Source organism: Rhinopithecus bieti, unplaced genomic scaffold (genome assembly GCF_001698545.2).
Source record: "Rhinopithecus bieti isolate Rb0 unplaced genomic scaffold, ASM169854v2 scaffold_759, whole genome shotgun sequence".
Classification (NCBI taxonomy): Eukaryota; Metazoa; Chordata; class Mammalia; order Primates; family Cercopithecidae; genus Rhinopithecus; species Rhinopithecus bieti.
Window position 1 is genome coordinate 917,601 of NW_016803631.1, and position 23,042 is coordinate 940,642.

The 23,042-nt window shown below is 36.0% G+C and overlaps 1 protein-coding gene across 1 annotated transcript in view; it reads right to left on the reverse strand.

The window, feature by feature from the left end:
• Positions 1-2,092: 2,092 nt before the first annotated feature.
• The window catches only part of STXBP5L (syntaxin binding protein 5L), a 461,665-nt gene continuing 440,715 nt past the window's right edge, over positions 2,093-23,042 (reverse strand). Inside the window, 5 exon segments of the mRNA XM_017891231.1 lie at positions 2,093-7,733; positions 8,232-8,452; positions 11,191-11,302; positions 13,850-14,015; positions 19,600-19,960. Coding sequence (XP_017746720.1) covers positions 7,692-7,733; positions 8,232-8,452; positions 11,191-11,302; positions 13,850-14,015; positions 19,600-19,960 — 902 coding nt within the window. The 3' untranslated portion in view covers positions 2,093-7,691.

A 23,042-nucleotide genomic window follows, 5' to 3' on the forward strand; every position in this document is an offset into this window, starting at 1 on the left:
CAGAGTCGTTTGCGTCTGCAGAGGTTTCTGCTGCTTTTTGTTGTTGTTGTTGTTGTTGTTTAGCTGTGCCCTGTCCCCAGAGGTGGAGTCTACAGAGACAGGCAGGCTTCCTTGAGCTGCTGTGAACTCCACCCAGTTTGAGCTTCCCAGTGGCTTTGTTTCTCTTTTTGCTATTATTATTATTATTATTATTATTATTATTATTATTATTTTGGGTAGAGACAGGGTCTTGCTATGTTACCCAGGCTGGTCTCGAACTTTTGGTCTCAAGCAATCCTCCCCCCTTGGCCTCCTGAAGTGCTGGGATTATAGGTGTGAGCCACTGCACCTGGCCTTGATGCTCAAATTATACCTGATTTGTCCTGTGTAGCCTTTAAGGTAGCTGCTGTGTCCTTTTGACATGTCCCTATTCTTTGAGTACTTTATTTTCTGACACAAAAATGTTCTAACCTTAAAATCAGACATTTCTTCAGAGAACTCCAGTTCCTTTTAGCAGAGAATAGTAATTGGAAAAATCAATATCCAGGCACTAGTTGTGCTCATTGCTCCAGGGGGTGAGGGGTTTGCTCCCTGTCTTCTTGGTGTGCAGAATTAGGAAATATATACGTACTATGCAGGCACGTGTGCACACACACATCTTTATTATCACATATGTATGTAAAGTATGTAGCGATACCCATGTATATTTGTATACATTATATATACACTTTATATATATATAAAAATTTACACTGATACTTCCAATTCTAATCTAATACTCTAGGGTTTCTTCTAGCTTTCCCTTTTAATTTTTCCTTTCTTTGTTCTCCATCAGTGAGAAACCTGGCTCCCATAGTATCAGTATTCTTGTTAATTGTTCAATGCCCTGTATGTAGCCAACCTCCTGACCCCACTGGGCTGCCTTCTGCCCTGTTCCAATGCCAACATCACACACCATCACTGACCACTGAAGGGCTGACCCTGCCACTTCACTCCAGTGCTGTCTTCTGTTGGCTGTTTCCTAATGCAGTCTTTGTATGGCAATGCCATCACCAACTTTTTTGAGTGTGGCTGACTTTTGGAGTGAATGAATGAAAGGAAAGAAAGGAGAAAGGAAAGGAGGAGAGGAAAGGGCAGCAGGGAACAGAGGGAGGAGGGGGTGAGGAAGAAACAGGAAGGAAGGGAAGGAGGAAGAAAGGAAGTCGAATCAGTATTTCATATATTGAATGCAAGTATCTCAAGCTTGAGTTATTGTAATTCAAAAATAAGGTAAATGGATCCCTTTGAAGAAATTCTGATTGAGAAAATTCTGAAAATAATTTGTATTTTAAAGTGTCAGTATGCATATTTGTATTTTAATCAACAAGTTTTTTAGCCTAGAGTTGGTTGGCTGTTTTTTTCCATTTTATATGGAACTAAAATTAGGAGAAAATTGTGGTGGGGAAATTTTCCTGAGATTAGACAGGATTTGGAAGAATAAAGTCAGTGTTTACAGCCAGAGTATAGATAAATATGGGGAAAGTGCCTGGAGAGGAATTAACTGTGCTTATGAAAGCCAGAGGTGCAGGAGAGCACACTCTTCAGAGAACTGTTGGAGGTCTTGAGTTAATGAGTGTTTATCAGAACTACTAAGAGCTGGAATAAGCCCATAGTAGCTTAATTTTTCTGCCTGGATGGAGACAAAGCCTGAGCTGAAAAGAAGTGAGGAAGTAAGGTCTGCATGTTGAATTTGTAGGTACATCTTATCCACGTTGGTTTTGTTTGATGCATTATTAACAAATTATTTTTACTTGTACTTCACTGAAGGTGAACTTCAATCAACATGGTCAAAAGTTTCTTTAAATTCTTCCAACAAAAAGTAACACATTTCCTCAAATTGATGGAGATTTTGAATGGCTATTGGATTAATAAATTCTAGCAAAACGTGTGAGTTTTGCAAAGTTGTATTTGATAGATTTGGTGTACATTGCTCTCCCACCCCCTCCCTGCCTTTTGAAAACAATTACACTTGGCAAAACCATAGTTCATAGTGTTATAAATGGGTCTTACCTCTGTCCATATGTAATCTTGGCAAAAATCATTAGTGCATGACATCATGACATAAGAGAGCATCTATGTACAAACATATACAATTTTATTGATATCTCTACAGACTACAAGAATTTTGTTAAGTATAGTCACAATTGCTGAGTGCAACAGAAAAATAGTAATTTGTCATTTTCTGAAAAGATGCAAAAATTCTGAAGATGAAAGAAAGATACATCAATGATGTCATCTGTTTCTTATTTCCTAGAATAAAACATCACATAATTAAGTACTAAAAATTATAGGTTATTAGAGATTCTGATCCTGTGTACAATTGTCCAAAACCACCACCTAGTTTATTTTCTGGCTTTGCAGTCAAGAAGGGTGGGCCAACAGCAGAGGGAAAGCAGTATGAGGGCGATAACTCTGAATTTCTTCTCAGTATGCGTTACTGCCTTTGATAGGCTGGATTTTCCTTTTTTGAAGGTGTAAGCACCTTTCAGGGCACTGGATGTCATATAGCAAGTTACAGGTATTCTTTTCCTTTAAACACATGTCCAAAGACTAAGAAAATAAATCCAAGTGGCCCTGGGAGCTTTTGATTGAGATAACAATCAAAAGGAAGATTTGTTCTTCCTTTTGCCAAGACAAAGTCCAGTGAAATATACCTACAACAGAACAGGTACCTGGTACCCATGTCTCCTCCAGAAGAAGAATGAATAATAAATTTGGACCTAATTTAGCAAATGATTGTTTTGAGAATTTCCACTGTCTAAATATGAAGAATTAGTTTTCCACTTAGCTTTATATGCTGTTGTATATACTGTGCTACTTCTGGTATCTTGTGATGTCACGTGTAAGACAGTTGAAAAAAAACAGACCTTTTAATTGGAATAATTGATGGACAAGTCACATACGAGAATATCACAAAGACGGTTATTAAGAGTTAATGGGGCATTGCCTGGTCAGAAGTTCCCAAATACTTTTGTTCTGTGACACATAGAGAATAAATACCATTACAATATCTTACATCTTGCCTTCCCTGACCACTCAGAACTGGGGCTGGAGCACAAGCCAAGGCAAACAAACAAGTTTTCCTTAGTTGGCCATAAAGCAGTGATAATCACCTTTGGCTGGACATTAGAACCACCTTGGAGCTTTCACAAATATTGGTATCTGGTTCCCACTCCAAATGATTTTAATGTAATTGGGAATTTTAAAATTTCCTGAGGTGATTCTTATGTAGAGCCAAGGTTGAGAATCACTCCTCTAGATAAATATGGAAATCAAAGCATCTGTGCCTCTGGTTCCTTAAAGCCTCTTTCACTTCACTGTGGCTCCCATGTCCTTCCTCACCACAATCTTCTTGCACCAAATTGGTAATTCCTTCTCCTTTTCTGAGACAGACCTTACCTATTCTACATTTCATGCTTTCAGGGCTATGTTGTCTGCAAATACACACACTAAACTTGTTATGTTAACAACTATGTTCCCTGGAATGGTGCATATTAGAGGTACTGCTCAAACCAAGTACACCACAAGTATTTCTGGCACCCACGACAGTGTGCATGTGAAATAGTACCCAGCCAAAAATGGAGTTGCGTGACAGAGGACAGAGGAAGAAGCTATGAAAGCTACCACGTTTCTCCTGACACAAAGACCAAGACCTGATACATTTTGACTTCTTTTGGCATTGCCCTGTGTGAGCCAACATGGTCAGGTTACAGTTCTTTTATCTCATAGCAGCAGGGTGTAATCACACAGATATACTCCCAGTTTGTCCCAGTGATCCTAAGCCAAGGAGAGGATTTTTAGCTTACTTTTCTAGATTGGCTTCATTTTTCCCTTCTGCTTGAACATAAGAGTCTATTTTAATCTTCAACCAATCTTAGGCCTAATCTGATTCTTTTTTCTCTCAAAGTCATGGTGATCCCTTCATGTAGGTAAAGTATAGATGGTACCTTTAAAACTGGTACATTGGTCACATAAAAAGGGACTCCAACAGTAAACTTTTTCCTTTCAGATCCCTAACAACTTTGAGGGGAAATAGTTGGATTTTGATTTATTAATTTGAGAGTCACTTTCAAAATATTTGAAAGAATTATCTTTATGACTGAATCACTGGAAAACATCTCATTCAGTTCTGTCACTGTCCTTCCAAAGTTCCAGTCGGACAGTGATCTTGACAGTGATTGGGGCCCTAAAGTCTGGGGCTCAGTGAAGTGTAAGAAGCAAAGTCAGTAGTACTGCTTTTGTAGGCGATTAAAACCAATGAGGAATCAATCATCCCTCCCTCCAAACTCCAAGATTAATGGATGATTTCAAGGTAGGGATTATTGCTCACGTTATTATCGGAGAAGTACTTCTAGCTTCTCATAGATGAATAAATGAAAAGGCCCATTTTCTGCTGTAACACTAAAAAGGCCTTATCTTTTGAGGAAGTCATAGGGAGACAAGGTCAACTTGTTGGGACTGTGGTTTGCAAGCCTTATCTTCTGATATCGCTTTAGCAGATAAAGTGTAATTTTGATGGTAACTAAGGCTCAGAGTCACTTTCTGTATCATTGTCCACGTTACTAGGAGTATTTTTCTTATGTTCCAGAATAGAAGAAAGATAGGAAAGATGAGACTATGCAAAGGATTCCATGGATCAACAGTACTCATTTTCTAAAGGTGAGGATAAGATGATGATGATAGTGGTGGCGATATGTGTGTGTGTGTGTGCGCGCGCTAAGGTCAGTGCAACAGAACAGAAATGTTCAAAGAGAAAAATCACATCCACATTAGATTCTTCTTATTGCTGTCTCTTTGAATTATAAAAATAATTTTGATACAGTAAAACCTCATTAATTTGGATTCCACTAACCAGGAGTTTGTGAGATGAAGTACCCTTACGTTAAGGAAAGGCTTATAAAAACAATTTTGAAAGACACGTTTAAACTACTTCAAAGAGCCTTTTCTTTTCAAGCATTTTAGAAGCACCTGTTTACTTCCAGTTGGTGTGCTAATTATAAACTTTTGATCTATTCACTGAGACCAAAGTTTTAAGCACTTCTACAGTGAAATACTATAATGTCCTTTTTGATATTTTCTCTGTGTGCCTTAAAATATTCTGTAGTTGTTATTTTTCACTGATTCCTATACGCTTTCTTCAAAATTGTATTTTATTGCATATGAGCCACACATGTAATTTTGGGTATAATAATTTTTCTTGCTAAGACATTGTATACTTATTGTACAGTTTTATACAACATATATTACATATTCACACAATCTACCTCTTTGTATGATGTAGAATAGTGGCTATAAACTGGGAGAAATTTTGGCCATGACATTTCGATTGTCATTACTAGGAGGTTCCTACTGGCATCTAGTAGACAGAGGCCAGGGATGTTGCTAGCATCCTGCAATACACAGGACAGTTCCCCACAATAAAGACTTTCAGCTAATAGTGCCGCTATGAGAAATCTCGATGTAGATCAAGTTAAAACAAGTCAAATCTTATTGAGGGCTTCAGAGATACTCATCAAAGGTACTGCTACTTTGGACTGAATTTCATTATTTCTAAAATAAACTAATATTTTACTCTTTTAGGTTTTTTTTAAAATACAGAAATGATAAAGTATTTGTTCTGAAAATCAGAAAACTAAGTCTTTGAAACTGATGGTACAAATAATACATTGCAATTTGGCCACTAGTGTTTTCTAGATCCTAATCTTAAGTTTCTTTAATATTTTTACCATATAATTTTATAATTCTATACATTATACAGTCATGTAATATCTGTGTTTCCAAGCTGGATTCTGTTACCATAAGGCTGTTCACAGGAGTCTGGGAGATTCACAGGCTTTTTTAACAAGAGGATTCAAGGACTCTGAGAAATGCTATCCTAGTGTACATTATCTTAACTCTTTCACTTATCTTTGTTCTTCTCAAAATTACTGAGAACATTGTACCACTAGAAACATTTGCTAGAAAGTACAACTTCTGGCAAAAAATTAGACTATAAAGGAAATAAAAATACCTTTTTTTTGGCTAATGAAATAACCTGAAATTCAGGAAAATTGTGAAGTCTTAACACAAATGTAAATCCAATAAGACCTTGATTAACAAAAATGCAATAAGCCAAAACCATAATTAAAAATTTTCTTGAATAAACAACATATTACAGGATGGGTCCTGGAATATGTATATATACATTCCTATAACTTTTGACTTCCAGAATCATGTGAAATGGTAGTGTCTATTTGGTTTTGATTCTGGTACTTTTCTGGTGAGTTATGATAGATACCTTGTATCATGTTAAGGATATTCTTTATTCCAACTTTAAAAGAGTTTTTAATAAGGGACAGGTGTTTGGCATCTATTGACATAATCTGGTGGCTTATATTATTTGACCTAGTGACAAAAATATTGATTTTGTATCATTAAACTCTTTATGTATTTCTGTTGTCTATAATGATGACTGAGGGCAAGATAGCAAACACATCACTATATTTTATAAAGATTTCCAGTGGTAAGTATCAAACCGAAAGGTATTTTCTAATGAAAGCCCTTGTAAATCAGAAATGTCATAAATCAGAATCCCTTTCCCAAAACATTAACTGAGGTTTTACTGAATCACACTAAAGAGAATGGCCAGTTTGGTTATCTGGTTTGGTTTGTGAATATCAGGCTGCAAGAGCACCTTTCGATTGCAGACCCTACTGGGTTTGAACAGTAATATACTGTGTAACTGGCAGACAAGGATACAAATGAAGCTTTTAAAATATATCACTTTAGAAACTGAAATTGGGGTGTGTGAAATTTCCCTTTTTGTGAAGTCAGTTCTCATAGCTAACTATTATTCCTATAGATTCCCCAAACCTACTACCAACTCCCCTATAGAGTACAAGCCAGGCTGAAGAAAATGCTTTGAGGTGACCCAACCCTGCATGGTTTGTGCTAAAAACAGCAACCCATTCTGAAGGTGATAGAAATGAAAATAATTGTGTTGGGAATAATTTACTATACTGGCAATATTTGATTATGACAGAACTGTGAATGATGTAAAACATGGAGAGAGAACATTAATCAGACTCTTGCCACAAGAATTCAATAATGTTCTAGTAAAATGATGAGGAGAAAACTCTGGGTTCTTGTTTTGTTTTGTTTTCCTTTTCAGTTGAGTATGGCAAATATATTTGAAATGCACTGACATCTTCAAATGCAGATTTTTTAAATTGTTGAGTGTGGCCCAATTGATAGAAATAGTTTACCATGAATCTTTTTTTTTCTTCTATCACAACATGCTTTTTTTTTTTCTTTTCCTCTTAAGATGTTAATTTATCATGCAAAGATTTGTTTTCATTAAGTGCATTAATGCTTTTGTTTGTACAGGAATTTTCAAATCAAGAGGACTCCCCGTAGTTCCTAAATATAAATCCTTATCGAATGACATGCCAAGATGATAGCTCCATTCCACATGGGAAAAGGCAAATTCAGCCATATCTTGGGATTTTAACCAGGGCTCCAGCCTTTGGGTTGTACAGCGTCTCTGATACATCTCCTTTATGATAATTTCAGATTGACTGTAAATGGAACATTTTGTAGAAGAAACTGCCTTCTAGCAGTTGAATAGTGATGCTGGGAATAAATTTGGTTTCCCTGAATATGGTTTCTCAAAGCAGTCACAGCTTCTTTAGGAGTTAGAATTGGTACCACTTCTTATCCTTGTATTTCAGCATTAACTGCAAAGAAAAAATAGCTACCATAAGATGCTAAAATACTTTAAAAGTGCTATTTAAAGCAAGGCCATTTTGAGCTAATCATGCAAATCTAATCTCAAAACTTATAATCAAACTGAATGGCTTCTTTTATTTTGTGAAATAAAGTGCATATGAGAAAGATTTTAAAATAAGCTGTAAAGACTCAGCTGATAGAAAATGATTTTCATGACTCAGCCAAAATGGAGGATGTGGATCCCAGATGTATGAGAACCAATGGATAATTTTCTTTATTCCCTAAGGTGAATAAGTATCGATACATTAAAGTATTTTTTTAAAAAAAAGCAAAAAACCTTTTATCTCTCAAGCATTGGGGGAATTATAATACTTAGAAGAGATCCAGGCTACCATGATTCTCATACAGGATTACTTATGTGGATCTGTTTAAGCTTTCTTGTTCAGAGCTTAAATGTTTAAAGTTACTCCTGTATGAAGATGTCTGTATTTACTTAGGCAGTTTACCTCATGTGCATGTTTGGAAAATGCTTCTGCACTGGTCATCATGCCTGCAGTTTTCTCTTCCAGCTCTCCTAGCCTCTGTCCTCTTTCATCAAGTGCGATTCGTGCACGGGTCAGCTCTCCCATCACCCCTCCAGCAGCGCCTTTCACCCCTTCTATACTACCTGGTCCAGGAATGTGTTGCGCAAGGCTGCGGGATGCTTTTCCTGCTGAAGCTTCCCCAACTGAGAATATAAGCAATAGCAATTTAAAACATTTTGTCAGTAATTCAAACAGTCAAGCTTGTCACCAAGACAAAGAACTAATATTACATTCTACTGTCATAATTCTCCTTAAAAGAGAGTCATATATGTGTTTGGAGATGTTAGCACTTAAGAAAAATGCTAAGAAAGGGACAGTGAGATATATTGTTATCATAGGCCTTTTGTATGTGTGTGTGTCCCATACAAGATGACATAATTGCATTTCTTGATGCTGAATTGGAATATTCAAATAATGTGACTTCATATTTAAGCCATATTAATGTCTCTTCCAAGCTTAGGCCTGATCATTTGCTTAAATTTCTGCCTAAGTTTTTATTTCAGACTTCTCTGTTCACCTTCATATATAAGCCTTTCTAGGCCTCAGGTTCTCTTTCTCTCTCTCTTCTCTCTCTCTCTCTCTCTCTGTAAATACTGAAAATGGGGTATATGAATATATGAATGATGGTTACATATGTTAAAAATTTGATTTATAAAACAAACATAACTTTTACCCATATAAGTTACATATGTTAAAAATTTGTGGCTGGGCACAGTGGCTCACGCCTGTAATCCCAACACTTTGGGAGGCTGAAGCAGGCAGATCACCTGAGGTCAGGAATTCCAGACCATCCTGGCCAACATGGTGAAACCCTGCCTCTACTAAAAATACAAAATTAGCTGGGAGTGGTAACACGCGCCTGTAGTCCCAGCTGCTCAGGAGACTGAGGCACAAGAATCTCTTGAACCAGGGTGGTGGAGGTTGTGAGCTGAGATCATGCCACTGCACTCCAGCCTGGGTGACAGAGTGAGACTTTGTCTCAAAAAAAAAAAAAATGTGATTTCTAAAAGACTAAAAGAATTTGTCAATCACCTACAAAGCTCAGTTTTATTCAATTTCAATGAAGTGAAAAAAAATTTCTATAGACAGGGTCTTGCTGTGTTGCCCAGGCTCGACTCGAATTCGTGGCATCAAGAAATCCTCCCATCTCAGCCTCCCAAGTAGCTGGGACTACAAGTGCATACCACCACAGCAGCGCTCAATAAAGAAAAATATTTTAAATTGAAAACAGCTATCAAAATTAGCCAAGCATAGAAGTACGTGCCTGTAGTCCTAGCTACCCAGGCGGCTGAGGCAGGAGGATCACTTGAGCCCAGGAGTTTGAGGCTGCAGTGAGTTATGATTGTGCCACTTTACTCTAAAGCCTGGGCAACCAAGTGAGATTCTGTCTTTTAAATTTTTTTTTAAGAAAAAAACAGCTATTTTGGCAGAAATTTAGTTAGAATTCCCAAGGATGTAATATTGGAATGGATTCTAGATTTTTTTTTTTAATAAGAGTGGATGGAATCTAATTTTAAAAAATAAGAGCCTTATTGAGATATAATTCACATAACATTTATCCATTTAAAGTGTACAATTCACTTGTTTTTAGTGTATTCACAAAGTTGTAGGACCATCACCACTATCTGATTGCAGAACATATACGTTACTCCAAAAAGAAACCCCATGCTCATTGGCAGTCACTCCCTGTTCCTTCCTTGCCTCAGCCCCTGGCAATCATTAATCTACTTTCAGTCTCTCTGAATTCTAGACCTTTTATATAAATGGAATCATACAATATGTGGCCTTTTTTTGTCTGGCTTCTTTCACTTAGCAAGATGTTTTCAAGGTTCATCCATGTTGTACCATGTATCAGTACTTCATTCCTTTTCATGGCCAAATAATATTCTGTTGTATGAAGGAACCTAGATGTTTTTGCATAGTTAAAAGTTCCAGAGAAAGAGAATTTTGATCTATACTACCAAATGATGGTAGGATATTCTAGAAAATACATTCATACCTTCTCTCTGAAAATTTTCCCTAGTATCTTCCTATTATTTAAAAATCTACCAGTGAGGCTAGGTGCTGTGGCTCATGCCTGTAATCCCAGCACTTTGGGAGGGTGAGGTGGGCAGATCACCTGAGGTCAGGAGTTTGAGACCAACCTAGCCAACATAGCGAAACCTCTTCTCTACTAAAAACGCAAAAATTAGCCCAGCATGGTGGGCTCCTGTAATCCCAGCTACTTGGGAGGCTGAGGCAGGAGAATCATTTGAAGCCGGGAGGCAGAGGTTTCAGTGAGCCGAGATCAGGCCACTGCACTCCAGCCTGGGTGACAGAGCAAGACTCTATCTCAAATTAAATAAATAAATTAATTAATTAATTAATTAATAAAAATCTACCAGTGAGACTTTGATAAACAGTAATACTTTTGATTTTGTTTATCAAAGTCTCACTGGTAGATTTTTTAAGTAATTTATTCTGTAGGATTGATAAATCTTACATTCTGAATAAGGAATCTGTTTTCCATCAGTGATTAAAGTCAGGCAGATTCAAAATCTTTTTTCCAGACTTTTTTGAATACCTTCACATTGCCATGCAGGTATGATCTACTTGTAAATGAGATATTTATTAGCTTGCTCATTATTTGTATGAATTATATATATCATTTTTGTTACACAATTTCCTAATATGAAGTGACCACTTTTTTTCATGTTTGGTAAATGCAAATAATTTTTCTGGTACAGAAGGAAACAAATATTCAAACTTTAAGATAGAAGCAAAAAATATGTAGTCTAGAATTTGAGATCACATATTACATTAAGTTACACACACACATACACATACACAGAAACATGTCTTCTATTTTGCAATACATTTTTACAATCAGGAATTTACTCACAGAGCTCTTCTCTGTCAAATGTTTGTCCACTTCCACCAAACAGTCCCTTAAGAAAGCCTCTGTTTTGAGCTTCTGGTGTCTCTATGGGAGTAAACAAATCTCCTAGCATGTCCTGTATCAAATTCAAAGAAAAAAGCATTAAAAAATCAATTAATATACAAAAAGGTAACACTGTGGTATATTAGGAGACATCATGAAAAAACAGTGTGCTTTTCATATATTTTCATGGTGATTTTTGCTGTGCTCACAGTTCTCCCTCTGGCATTTCTTTTATTCCTCCCCTTCTATAGTAACAAACATTCTAAAATTTTCCTTTATCTGTCCTCTTCTCTTCTTCCTTCCACCAAAGTATGGGAAGCTAGTATATTTACCCTAGGATTAATTTCCACCTGTGCTCAATAATTACCACTAGACTTCTGATCCTTTTTCAGTCACTATAGCCTCTTTTTTATCCTGGTACCCTTCCCTGAACCAAGCATAGACTGCCCTATGAAATAGGAAAGCTTTGGTGGTATGTGGAAGGTTGGATCTATTTTTGTAGGAATACAAAATTATAAAATGATTAAAGATAATTTAAATGAGTCAAAATAGGCAGCTACTGTATAGGGTGAAGTACAATTGTTTTCAATATTTGGTGAGCTTTACAATGACTAGAGAAATGCTTGTTAGAAACGCAGATATCTAGGCTGCATTCCACATATATGAAATCAGAATCTACATAGATGTACTCTCATTATCTATATTTTTACCAGACCTTGCAGGTCTGGTAAAGCAGACCAAAGTTTAAGAACCATCAGGGTGGAGAAAGGAACTTAGACTAAGTCAGGAGATCTGCGACCTAATATTGGTTTCCTATAAACTTCCAGTATGATTTTGACTTCATCATCTCCCCTTACCTCCACTGAGACTTGTGCTTCTCCTCTTGAAGCCCTTCTCTTTGGAAATGGCGCCATCATCTATTTGGTTCCCCAAGCCAGAAACCGAGAAATGACTAATTCCTTTCTTTCCCTCACTCCTATATCTAATAACCCTAAATCCAGCTGATTACACTTTATAGCTATTGAATCTGCTAACTTTTCTCCATCCTCATGCTTCCTGAAAACCAACTGCCATGCTATAACCAGAATATTTATTTTAATAAACAAATCTGCTAAAACTTTTTAATGACTTACCACTGCCCTTGGGTTAAATGCTATAATAGATTCCTTAGGGAGCTTACAAGGCGCTGCAAGATCTACCTGACTAATTCTCCAGCACAACACCTCCACTCTTTTCACTTCCCAATTCTGCACTTTCTTGGCAGTTTCCTTAGCCCTGAGGCTTTTGCATGCCACGACTTCTGTTTAAAGTATCTTACCTTTTTCATCCCCAACCATTCAGTCACCTGGATAACTCCTATTTACTATTTGGAAGTCAGTTGTGCCCATAATCCTTCTCTAACTTCTTTTGATTAAGGGACACACAAAATAAATATATATCCAGTGAGTTAGAATTGGGCATTTGTCTCTGATTGTAGCAGTATGCATAGACTAGAAACAGGATAGCTGTAAAGGTTTATCTAACCTTGAGTTAAGGATAGTCACAAAATTTTTAAAAAGCACGTTAGAGAGTCAACTAGTTAAACTGCCTCCCTTCTGCTCCATCAACCCAGGTGTCCTTCTTCTATGTCTCCCCAGTACTGGCACAGCCATATATAGTAGTTTCCACAGAGTAGTGTGATTGTCTGTTTACTTCTGTCTCTCCACACTGACAGGCAGGGTCTTGTATCTTATTTATTAGCATGTTTCTAGAGTCTAGCCAAGTATTAGGCATATAGTAAAAACTCAATAAATATCTGTAGAATGACAATGGTGATGAGAGTAATATTTATTATTATTATTTATTTAAAAAAAAACATACTATATTCCAGGCACGGAGCTCAGTCCTTTACATGAATTCTTACTAAATTCTGACAACAGTGCTCCAAAGTAGAGCGTACAGATAGGTTAAGTAAAATGCCCAAAGTCACGCAAATGGAGGAGCCAAAATACAACTTGAGTAGTTCAGAGCTTATGCTCTTAACCCCTATATTATAATAAATATGTTTTAGTTTTCTTATTTGTAAAATGAGGGGGTTTAACTAGTTAAATGTCCAAGATGCTTTTAAAAAATGTTGTGACCATTCTTAAGCAAGGTTAGACATTTATATCTATTCTGTTTCTAGGCTATGCTTACTGCTACAATCAAAGGCAAATGCTCAATTCTAACCTACAGGACATATGTTTGTTTTGTGTGTCCCTTAATCACAAGGTTTCTTCAAGAGTTCTTGAACTCCCTGAATGGTATGGAAAGTTTTTGTATGTGCATACATATTTTCCACCCTGAGGGGAGAGTTTATAATCTTTCATAAGATTCTCCATGGGCAAAAACAATAAAATAAATAAATGAAAAGATTAGCTATTAATGTGAATGATCTTTGCATTGTCTCCCTCTTATCATTTCTGTGCAATACCTAGAACTATACTAGAAGTTGGTAGGCTCAAAATGAAGAATATATGTTCAAAACATGTTACTGGAAAGGCATGTTTATTGTCTGACCTAATATTTTAGTTTTTAGACATCTTTCTCATTCTCTCAACCATGTCCAATGTCTTTTTCATAAATGTACCTCCTGACCTACCTGTAGATTATCACACATTTCTTGGCTGTATGTTAACCGCTGAATTTCTGTAGGAGAGACGAGGTATAATGCCTGTCCTTCATTGGTAAAACAAAATGTTCGTGCTATCCTCATGTCTGTCAGTGGCAAATAATTAACATCCAACATTGGGCGAAGACTAGGTAGGCTGAATGGAAAAAAGTAAATCCATATATCATATGCAGGTTATTAGAAGCAGATCTTTACATAAAAACAGCAATTTTTCTTCTATTATTTTATGGTGGTTTCTTTTTTTATTATTATTTTTATATTTGTCTTGCTCTGTCACCCAAGCTGGCGTGCAGTGGAGTTAGCTCACTGCAATCTCGCCTTCCAGGTTCAAGTGACTGTCACGCCTCAGCCTCCTGACTAGTTGGAACTACAGGAGTGCGCCACCACACCTGGCTAATTTTTGTATTTTTAGTAGAGACAGGGCTTTGCCATGTTGGCCAGGCTGGTCTCAAACTCCTGACTTCAAGTGATCCACTTGCCTTGGCCTCTTAAAGTGCTGGGATTATAGGCATGAGCCACCATACCAGGCCTGGTTGTTTCTTCTTATCTTCAAGGCTCAGTGGTAATAAACTAGACTTTCTTTTTTTCTTTTCCTTTTTTTTTTTTTTTTTTTTGGAGGGAGAAGCAACTTTATTTTCATCAGAAATAGTAATGTTTATAAATTTGTTTATTGTAGTTTGTAAACTATTATCAGAAATACTAATGTCAATAAACCACTTACTTTAAGAGATAATCGGAAACTATGATGAGGGTGATAATAAAAGGAGATATCTTACAAAAATTAACCTGGATGTTATGCTTGCTCTAAGATTAAGTCACTTAGGGAAACAGATTCAGTATTATCCAATGGCTTAACCCTCCTTCCTTCCTTTTGTTCCCTTTTTGGTGGTGGCTGGATTACAAAGAGTAGTGTCTTCTGCCCTGAATGTAGCAGTAGTATGGTGGGTGCCTAGAGGTCAGTTACTGGTTTAGAAGAGATTCAGGCTCTTAACTTCTACATGTGCTTCCCAGGAGGGGGAACACTTTCTTTCTCAGCTCTGTGTGGGGACCATGTTAGCCCAGAAAGTGTTCTCAGAACACTGGGTGCCCATTCTCGGGTTAGGAACAGAAAGACCCTGGTTTCCTGGCAGAAATTATGGATCCTACAGCTTTCTCTCCATCAAACTTTAAGTCACAGTAAGACAGGACTCTGGAGTCACAGGCACAGCCAGAAGGAGAGTTCCGCATCCTTATGCTGACTCCTGGACATAGGTCTTAAGATCCAATAATCTAGACTTTCACATAAAATCATATACATGAAAAAAAAAATCACAGGCACAGTTTCACATAGATGCTTAGCAAATGTTCTTGATGGATTAAATGCAGTGGCCAGCAGTTTCCGGGGCACTTTTTGTAGCACTTCACATGTTCCTACAATGACTTACAGCATTTGGTTATGTCAGAAACACCACAGCTAGAAAGTGTCTGACTGCATACTTGGTCGATTTTCTTTAAGGCAAAACTGACAGTGATGTGGTGTGGGTCCAGTTCATTGTGCCTGGAAATGAAGTGGCTTTGCTCCCCATTCCTTTACTCACTCTATACACAGGAAATGAAAATTACCCATAACTTAGGGCAACTGCACTGGAGGCATGACTAATAAGTAAATATGGCCAAGACTGTAAGGGAATGAGAATAAGTTATAAATAATAGATCAGAATTTGCACATCCAAATGAATACCACACATCTGAATTGTCTTACCCCATGGCTATATGCTTATCCTAATGTAGCTGATAATTTTGCTAAAATATTCATCAGAATGTCCTTTTGGATACTGTTTTTCGAGCCAGTTTTACAAATCACTGACGAAAACCAGTCTCACTGCCTTTTAATCTGAACTTTAATGCCACAAAGGAAAAGGTAAACTTGTAATTAAATAAATTTTGAAACTGTTGTACTGATTCTAAGTGTGCACAGTGATTTTAAATTATCCCAGATCGTAAAACCAGCACCTTGAAAAAAAATACTGATTTCCTTTATCAAAGTGGTTTGTAACTCTACTTTGAGACCTGGAAATTTACTATGTAAAATGGGACCTGAAATCTGTGCTATTGGAATAAGTACTGTGCTTTCCAATATGGTAGCCAGTAACCACATGTAGCTATTGAGCAGTTGATACATGGCTTGTCTGAATTGAGATGTGCTGTAAATGTAAATGACACACTGGATTCAAAAGCTTCATTGATGAACGAATTACCTAGTATCTTAAGAATATATTAAAAGATGATCTGTTATAGCATTTCTAGTAACTAAGCTCTTTAAGATATGAGTCCAAACCAATCCCAGTTAAACAGATTTCCATGATAGATTCAGTCAAATTAAAGGGTGGAGTTGAGGAAGAGGTTCCAACCGACTTTTCTGATGTGCTACATTCTCCATATTGTATAATAATAAGTAAGCCAAGAAAAGAAAATTAAAGAGTTGTAGTCACTTCAGGTAGGGAAAGAGAAAGAGCAAGTCAGTTGCTAACTTCTAGGAAACAATTGCTCTTATAACAGAAGAAAAAAGACTTTCTTCTATGCAGGATACTTTAATAAAGAAATAGCATCAGGTAACAAGGTGGGTCTCACAAAAAGTGTCTCTTACAGCCAAGTTTGAGAATTCATACAAAAATAAGCTGCTTCTATTTCTCCTCTCTACTCTCAAACTTGCTTTTCTGGGTCTGGGTACTTAGGATCTAAGTAACCATTGGCTGGCTACCTGATATCTGTCAGAAAACTAGGACTTGAGAAGACTGGGCTCAGGAGAGTTACCTTCTGATAGGGTCTGAAAAGATCCTGGGAATATACTCAGTATGGGAAAATGAATGAGTCCAGGTGCATGCTAATTTGTAGGATTCATTTCTTTAAACCATACAGCAGAGTACACACCACTGTTTCCTAGCTACACTTTATGTATATGTATTATTAAAATCATATCAAAATTATTTCCTTTTCAGTGAGTTTTGAGGATCCTCAGGAACACATGAAGAATTTCTACTATGACACAATATCAAAGTAGCCATTATCATGTCAAGCATCTTTTATAAAGGACAGAGGAAGACAGATACCATTTATCAATGACTCAATGTATGTGTGTGAGACATACACCCACTTATACACATACACAAATATACCTTTTTTTTCCCCAAAATCTGAGTCATGTCTGGGAGTTAAATCATTTTCAAACAAGATTGAAATGACCTTATCAGAAATTTCTAAAAACAATTTGAGAAAGGGGGAACTAGATTGAAAAGAATCAGAAATATATGAGAGAATGAACAGACCATAAAATGATTATCTCTATTCAAAATTTTCTCCTTCACTACTTTCCCTTGGCTTACAAATCTCATATTTTCCGTATTAAAAAAAAAAACTTTCCAAAGCTTGTTTCATTCTTAAATGCCTTTCCTGACTCATCTCTTTTTTAACCACAAAATTTCCTGAAAGAATAATCAATACTAGGGAAAAAGGGCCCATAAATATTTATGATAGTAAATATTTTAGGCTCTCTAGGCCATATAGTCTCTGTTGCAACTACTCAACTCTGCACTGTAGTGCAAAAGCAGCCATAGTCAATATACAGAAACATGGGTGTGGCTGTGTTCCAAAACCTTTATTTATGGGCATTGACATTTAAAATTAGTATAATTTTCACATATCATGAAATATTCTTCTTTGAGTTTTTTCAACCATTAAGTATGTAAAAACCATTCTTAATGCTTGCAGGCTGTACAAAATCAGATAGGGGAATGGAGGTAGATTTTGTTTTGGATATTCATTTGCCAAATCCTGATCTACACCACTGCCTCTATTCTTGTCTCCTTGAAAATTACCTTTTGTTTCCAGCATGCTGCTAAGATTTGCTTTCTCAAAGATCATTAATATTCCACCAGTTGTGAGATCTACTGTTTTTTTCTTGTACCCAAATTCTTTGACCTCTCTGCTATATTTTACTACCTCTTGACCACCTCTTTTGTTTTAATATTCTTCTCTTTTTATTTAATGAAGTTATACAATTCTGGTCCGTTTCCTCTCTTTCTAATGACTTCTTCTCAATCTCCTTTGCTGCATCTTCTTCTTTCTTTCACTGCGTAAGTAAACGTAGAATACCCCCAAGTTTCTATCCTTAGCTCAATCAATTTCTTGTTTCTTTTTATGCTATCTTTTTTTATTATCTCATTTGCTGACATAACTTTTACTGATGCATTTATATAGATGACTTCCAAAGCTGGATCTTCCACATATATTTTTCTAAGAGTGCAAATCTTAAATTTATTGCCAAACCTCTGCTGGATGGCTTATAACACCTCACATTTCAAATATTTATTCTCAATTTATTATTAAATTTCTCTTTATCAGCTTTTTCAAATCCTTCTGACTTTCCCATATGCTAATAACATAACCGTTAGATCTAAGTTCAAAAAAATTTTTAACCTTTAAACTCTCTTCTAACCTCGAGATTTAATAACCTCCATTACTGTTCACAACAAATCAGCTTTGCATTCAGTAAGTTTCCCTTACACTTGTTTCCTCCTTGCCTTCAATATAGAGACCACTTCAGTTCAAAAGGCTATCTCAACTTCTCCCTGTGTATGTCCAACACATGGCTAGAGAAGGTTAATTACCTGCTTAAAAACCCATTTCCTATTAATTGATTAATCTCAAACTCAGCCTGACATTCAAAGTCCTCAACAATTTGCTTCAAACTCTCTCTCCATGTTACTGTCCTCCCAACAACTCTTTTTTTATAATACATGTTCAACTATGCTGTGACTTTGAACTCTGGGAACTTAGTTTGTAGCTAGAAAATTCAATCCTATATTTCCTCTGTTAGAATTTACATTTTCTTTTTGTTATAATGTCTGTGTATCTATCTTATCTCTCCAGACAGTGAATTTCTTAAGGGTTAGGACCATGTTTTACTAATTTTTATATCCTTCACAGGCCTAGCACAATGCTCGTCTCAATGATTTTTGGAAATAAGTGAGATAATAAAAGAATGACAATGACTTCTATATAGTATATGTTTATGAGCTTATTTTATGATAATTATTTTTGTGTCTCATAAATTTTCATTTCACTACAGTAGAATGAAATCTCTTGGCCAATATTTTATTATAAAAGTGTCTGATAACTTTTAGTTGTCAGACTGGCCTCACTTTTCCTAGACTTGCAACCTCAGGCAAATTGTGTAACTTTAATTTATTAACACATGTAAAATGCAGGATGCAAATAATACTTTATTTTCCTATGTTCTAGAGAAGTTCTAAGGATCAAATGAAATTCTGTATGTAAATTTCTTGGGTGAAGTATGAAACACAGGAAAAGTAAAAGTTAACTTCTTTTCCACTTAGCTTATTCATCTTTTATTTCCAGTGCTTGGCATAGCATCTGGGAGATATGCTCAATAAACATTTGTTGAATGATTGAAAAATCATTCTTTTCTTAGATTCCTTGATAGCAATTAAAATATATTTCACTCACAATGCCAAGCATTTTTAGCAAAAAAGAAGAACCAAAACAAAACAGAAAAACCCCAAACGCTCATCAAATTGTTGAACAATAAAACGTCTAGAAACATAATGAAACAATGATTTCAGGTTGCTTCTTGATAACATCTTGCACATAACACATATATTTTTTAGAAGTGTACCTTGCTGGTGTTGTGATTACCAGATAATTTATAAGAAGGCAAGTACCTCATTATCATGATATGTCCATTAGCACAAAAGCATGCCAAGCAGGCACTGTTACACATGACCACCACATTTGCTTGCAGTATAAAAGATGTCTCCGTGATGTTATGAACATAAAGGCAAGTCTGAGAAGGCAGTGAGAAGACTTTGGCTTGTTTTTCTGAGCAGATTATTGCATACTGATGATCTCCTATTTCTTGGGATGCAGAAGATGAGTTCATTACCACTTTCCTTCTCCAATATTTTTCATTTTCATCTATGTTGTTTGGATCCCTCCAAACTTCATATGGCGGTTGCATTAATCCACCCGTTCGGTCCATACAAGAGAATGTTAGCACAGCTCCTTTCAATGAGAGGAATGTACCTATAAAAATAATTGGACATCACTGACATGTCAAATTCATTCTAGAGCGTTTATAGGGAATTAAAGTTTTACAGTGTGATAATTTATACCTATAGAGTCATACTATTGCCCTAATGTATATGAATTTGTAGATTTGTGAGTTCATTTGTTATAATAAGTTGGATTCATAGAATGTTAGATCTAAAAGGAGTTTAAGAAATCAACTGGTCAAACCCTCTCATTATATTAAAAAAGAAAAAAAAAAACAGACCCAGAAAGATTATGAAAGTTGGGCCAGGTCACATAGCAAGTTAGGTCAGAGCCTAGTTTAGAACTCAGATTTTTCTGATTCCTACCCCAGGATTCTTTCATTATATTATATAATCCCCCTTAAAGTCTTTTTATAAAAAAGAAAATTTAAAAAATGTACATATTTTATTTATTGAAATAACTTCAACTGAAAAAATAATCACACCATCTTATACCATTTTCTTATTTCATAAACCAGTTTGCTAGAAAATGCTTGATTTTTCTTCAAAATCAAACACTTAAGAAGAAATTTCAATATCTAGAATTCATGGTGGCAATTTTAATTGTATGAAAAAGACAAAACAATTACTTTCAGCTCTTAGGTAGGCTTTTGCATCTTTACACAGAAAGAAGTTTTACTCACCTGGATTCTCCAAGGTTGACAATGTATGCCAGATTATTGCCTGTAGGTGATTTGCATCAGTCTTGGAGGAAAATATACTATAAGCTTAGGAGGTAGTTTGGGCTCTAATGATCTTTGGATATTTCCAGAGTCTTCCCTAAGCAGTACCCTATTAGCCCTTTCTTTCCTTTGTCCTTTTACATCATGCAGAGAAAGTAAGTATGTCAGCTTAGACTGATATGCCTCAAGGGTGTACATGTGACAGAGACTTGAAAAGGGAAGGGTGACAGATAAAAATATATTCATTTAGAAAGCACTTACAAAGTCCTTAAAATTTATAAAATTGAAAAGAGTATATTGGGATGATCTAATATCTTAGTTGTGTTTTTAAATACACTTTTAAGAAATCTATAAATGTACATACAGGCAACTGCAGAGGCTAGGGGAGTAGAGGTTTAGGTGCTGCAGTTTAAGGGTTAAGGGATAAAAGAACATCTCTCCTAGTCTCTCATGAAGGAAAAATGCCAAAAGCTAGGAAGAATTATTTAATTAAAATTAACCTAGGATTGATCCTGCTATTCAGTAAAACCACATTTTTATAACTACCTGCCATAGAAAGACTTTTCTAAGTATATCTTTGCATCCTTGATTTAGAGATGGCTGACAGTAGGTTAAAAAGACAAGAAATCCACATTTTGAAAGCCATTTTACTTATTGCATACAATCTGTCAGCATCAAAATGAATTTCTCAATAAGCTGCCTTTGCCAAAACAGCTGCTTTGTTTCTTAATTTTTAGTCATAAATGCTTTGATTATATTCTGTTCATTAGGTTTATACAGGGTTTAAGTTTTCCAAACAAGGTATTATTAATCTTTCAAGATTCTTCCTTTAAACTTTTCTAACTGGAAAAAACTCAAGTAAATCTAAATTATAAGCAGCTACTACTTCAGAAATACACTTACAATGTATGCTTAAACTTACAGGCTTCAATAATAAGATCTTAATTAAATCTACCATAAGTAACTGACCACACAATTAATTAATTAGGACTTTCCTCTTAAAGAAGATCTCACTGGCTAGGAGTGTACTTTACTCCAGCTTTCCCAAATAACCAGCCTTGCCCACTACAACCTTCATTCAATCAATACATATAGTATCAAGGACATTCTATGTGCTCTAGGCTCTATTTTAGTTAAAGGCAATATAGTAGTGAATAAAACAGACAAAAGTCTCTGCCTTCATAAAACTTACTTTCTGTGGTAGAGATAGATAGTATGTCTGATAAATAAGTAATCATATGGGATATTACATAGTAATAAGTACTAAGGAAAAAAAGCAGAAAAGAATATAGGAATTCTTGAAAAAAGGTAGATAAATTTTAAATGGTGTTATAGACTGAATGTTTGCATCCCCTGCCAACCTCTTATAAGAAAAATCACACGTTAAAGCCCCAGCCCCCACTATGGATCTATTTGAAGATGGAGCCTTTAAGGAAATAATTAAGATTAAATGAGATCATCAGGGTATGGCTCTAATCTGATAGAATTAGTGTCCTTTTAAAAAGAGATACCAGAGTACATGCTCTCTCTCTCTCTCCCCCTCCCTATGTGTACACAAAGGAAAGGCCATGTGAGCACACAACAAGAAGACAGCCATCTGCAACCCAAAGGAAGAGACCTCACTAGACATCTACCCTGCTGGCACCTTGAACTTAGAGTTTCAGTCTCCAAAACTGTGAGAAAATAAATTGCTATTGTTTAAGCCACTGAGTCTGTGATATTTCATTATGGCAACCTGAACAAACTAATAAAGAAGGGAAGTCTTTTCATCATCCTGTGGGAATTAGGGTTCAGGAAACCAGCACGAAATACTGATATTCTGTGACTGTTGTGAATAATTAATTATCCTTTGTCTCTGAGCCAGGAGTTTCATGTCTTCTATCAGCATTGAAACTGGCAACCTAACTTTACTAGCTTACAAGTAGAATAAAATCTCAGCTTCTTTATAGATCTTGACTTTCTAGAATGCCAAGAAGATTTATAGGAGGTAACATCAGAGAGATAAAGTAGAGCCAGATCATGTTGGTTCTTTTAGGATATGGTAAAGAGCTAGACTTTTACTTAGCATGAGATGGAAGGATTTTGAGAATGGAAGTGATGTAATCTAACTTTCATGTAACAGAATCACCCTACCTCCTGGACATATCCTAAAGGGAACCAAGGCTGGAAGCAGGGAGAGCAGTGAAGAGGTTGGTGTAATGGTCTGGGTAAAAAATGGATAGAGGCTTGGTTGAACTGTGTGGTAATAGTAGAGATGGTGAGCAATGTCAGAATCTGAGTATATTGTAAAGGTTGTGCCAGCAGGATTTGTTAACAAATTGGATTTAGGGTATGAAAGAAATATGGGGGTCAACTAATGTTTTTGACCCGAGAAACTGGAAGAATGGAGTT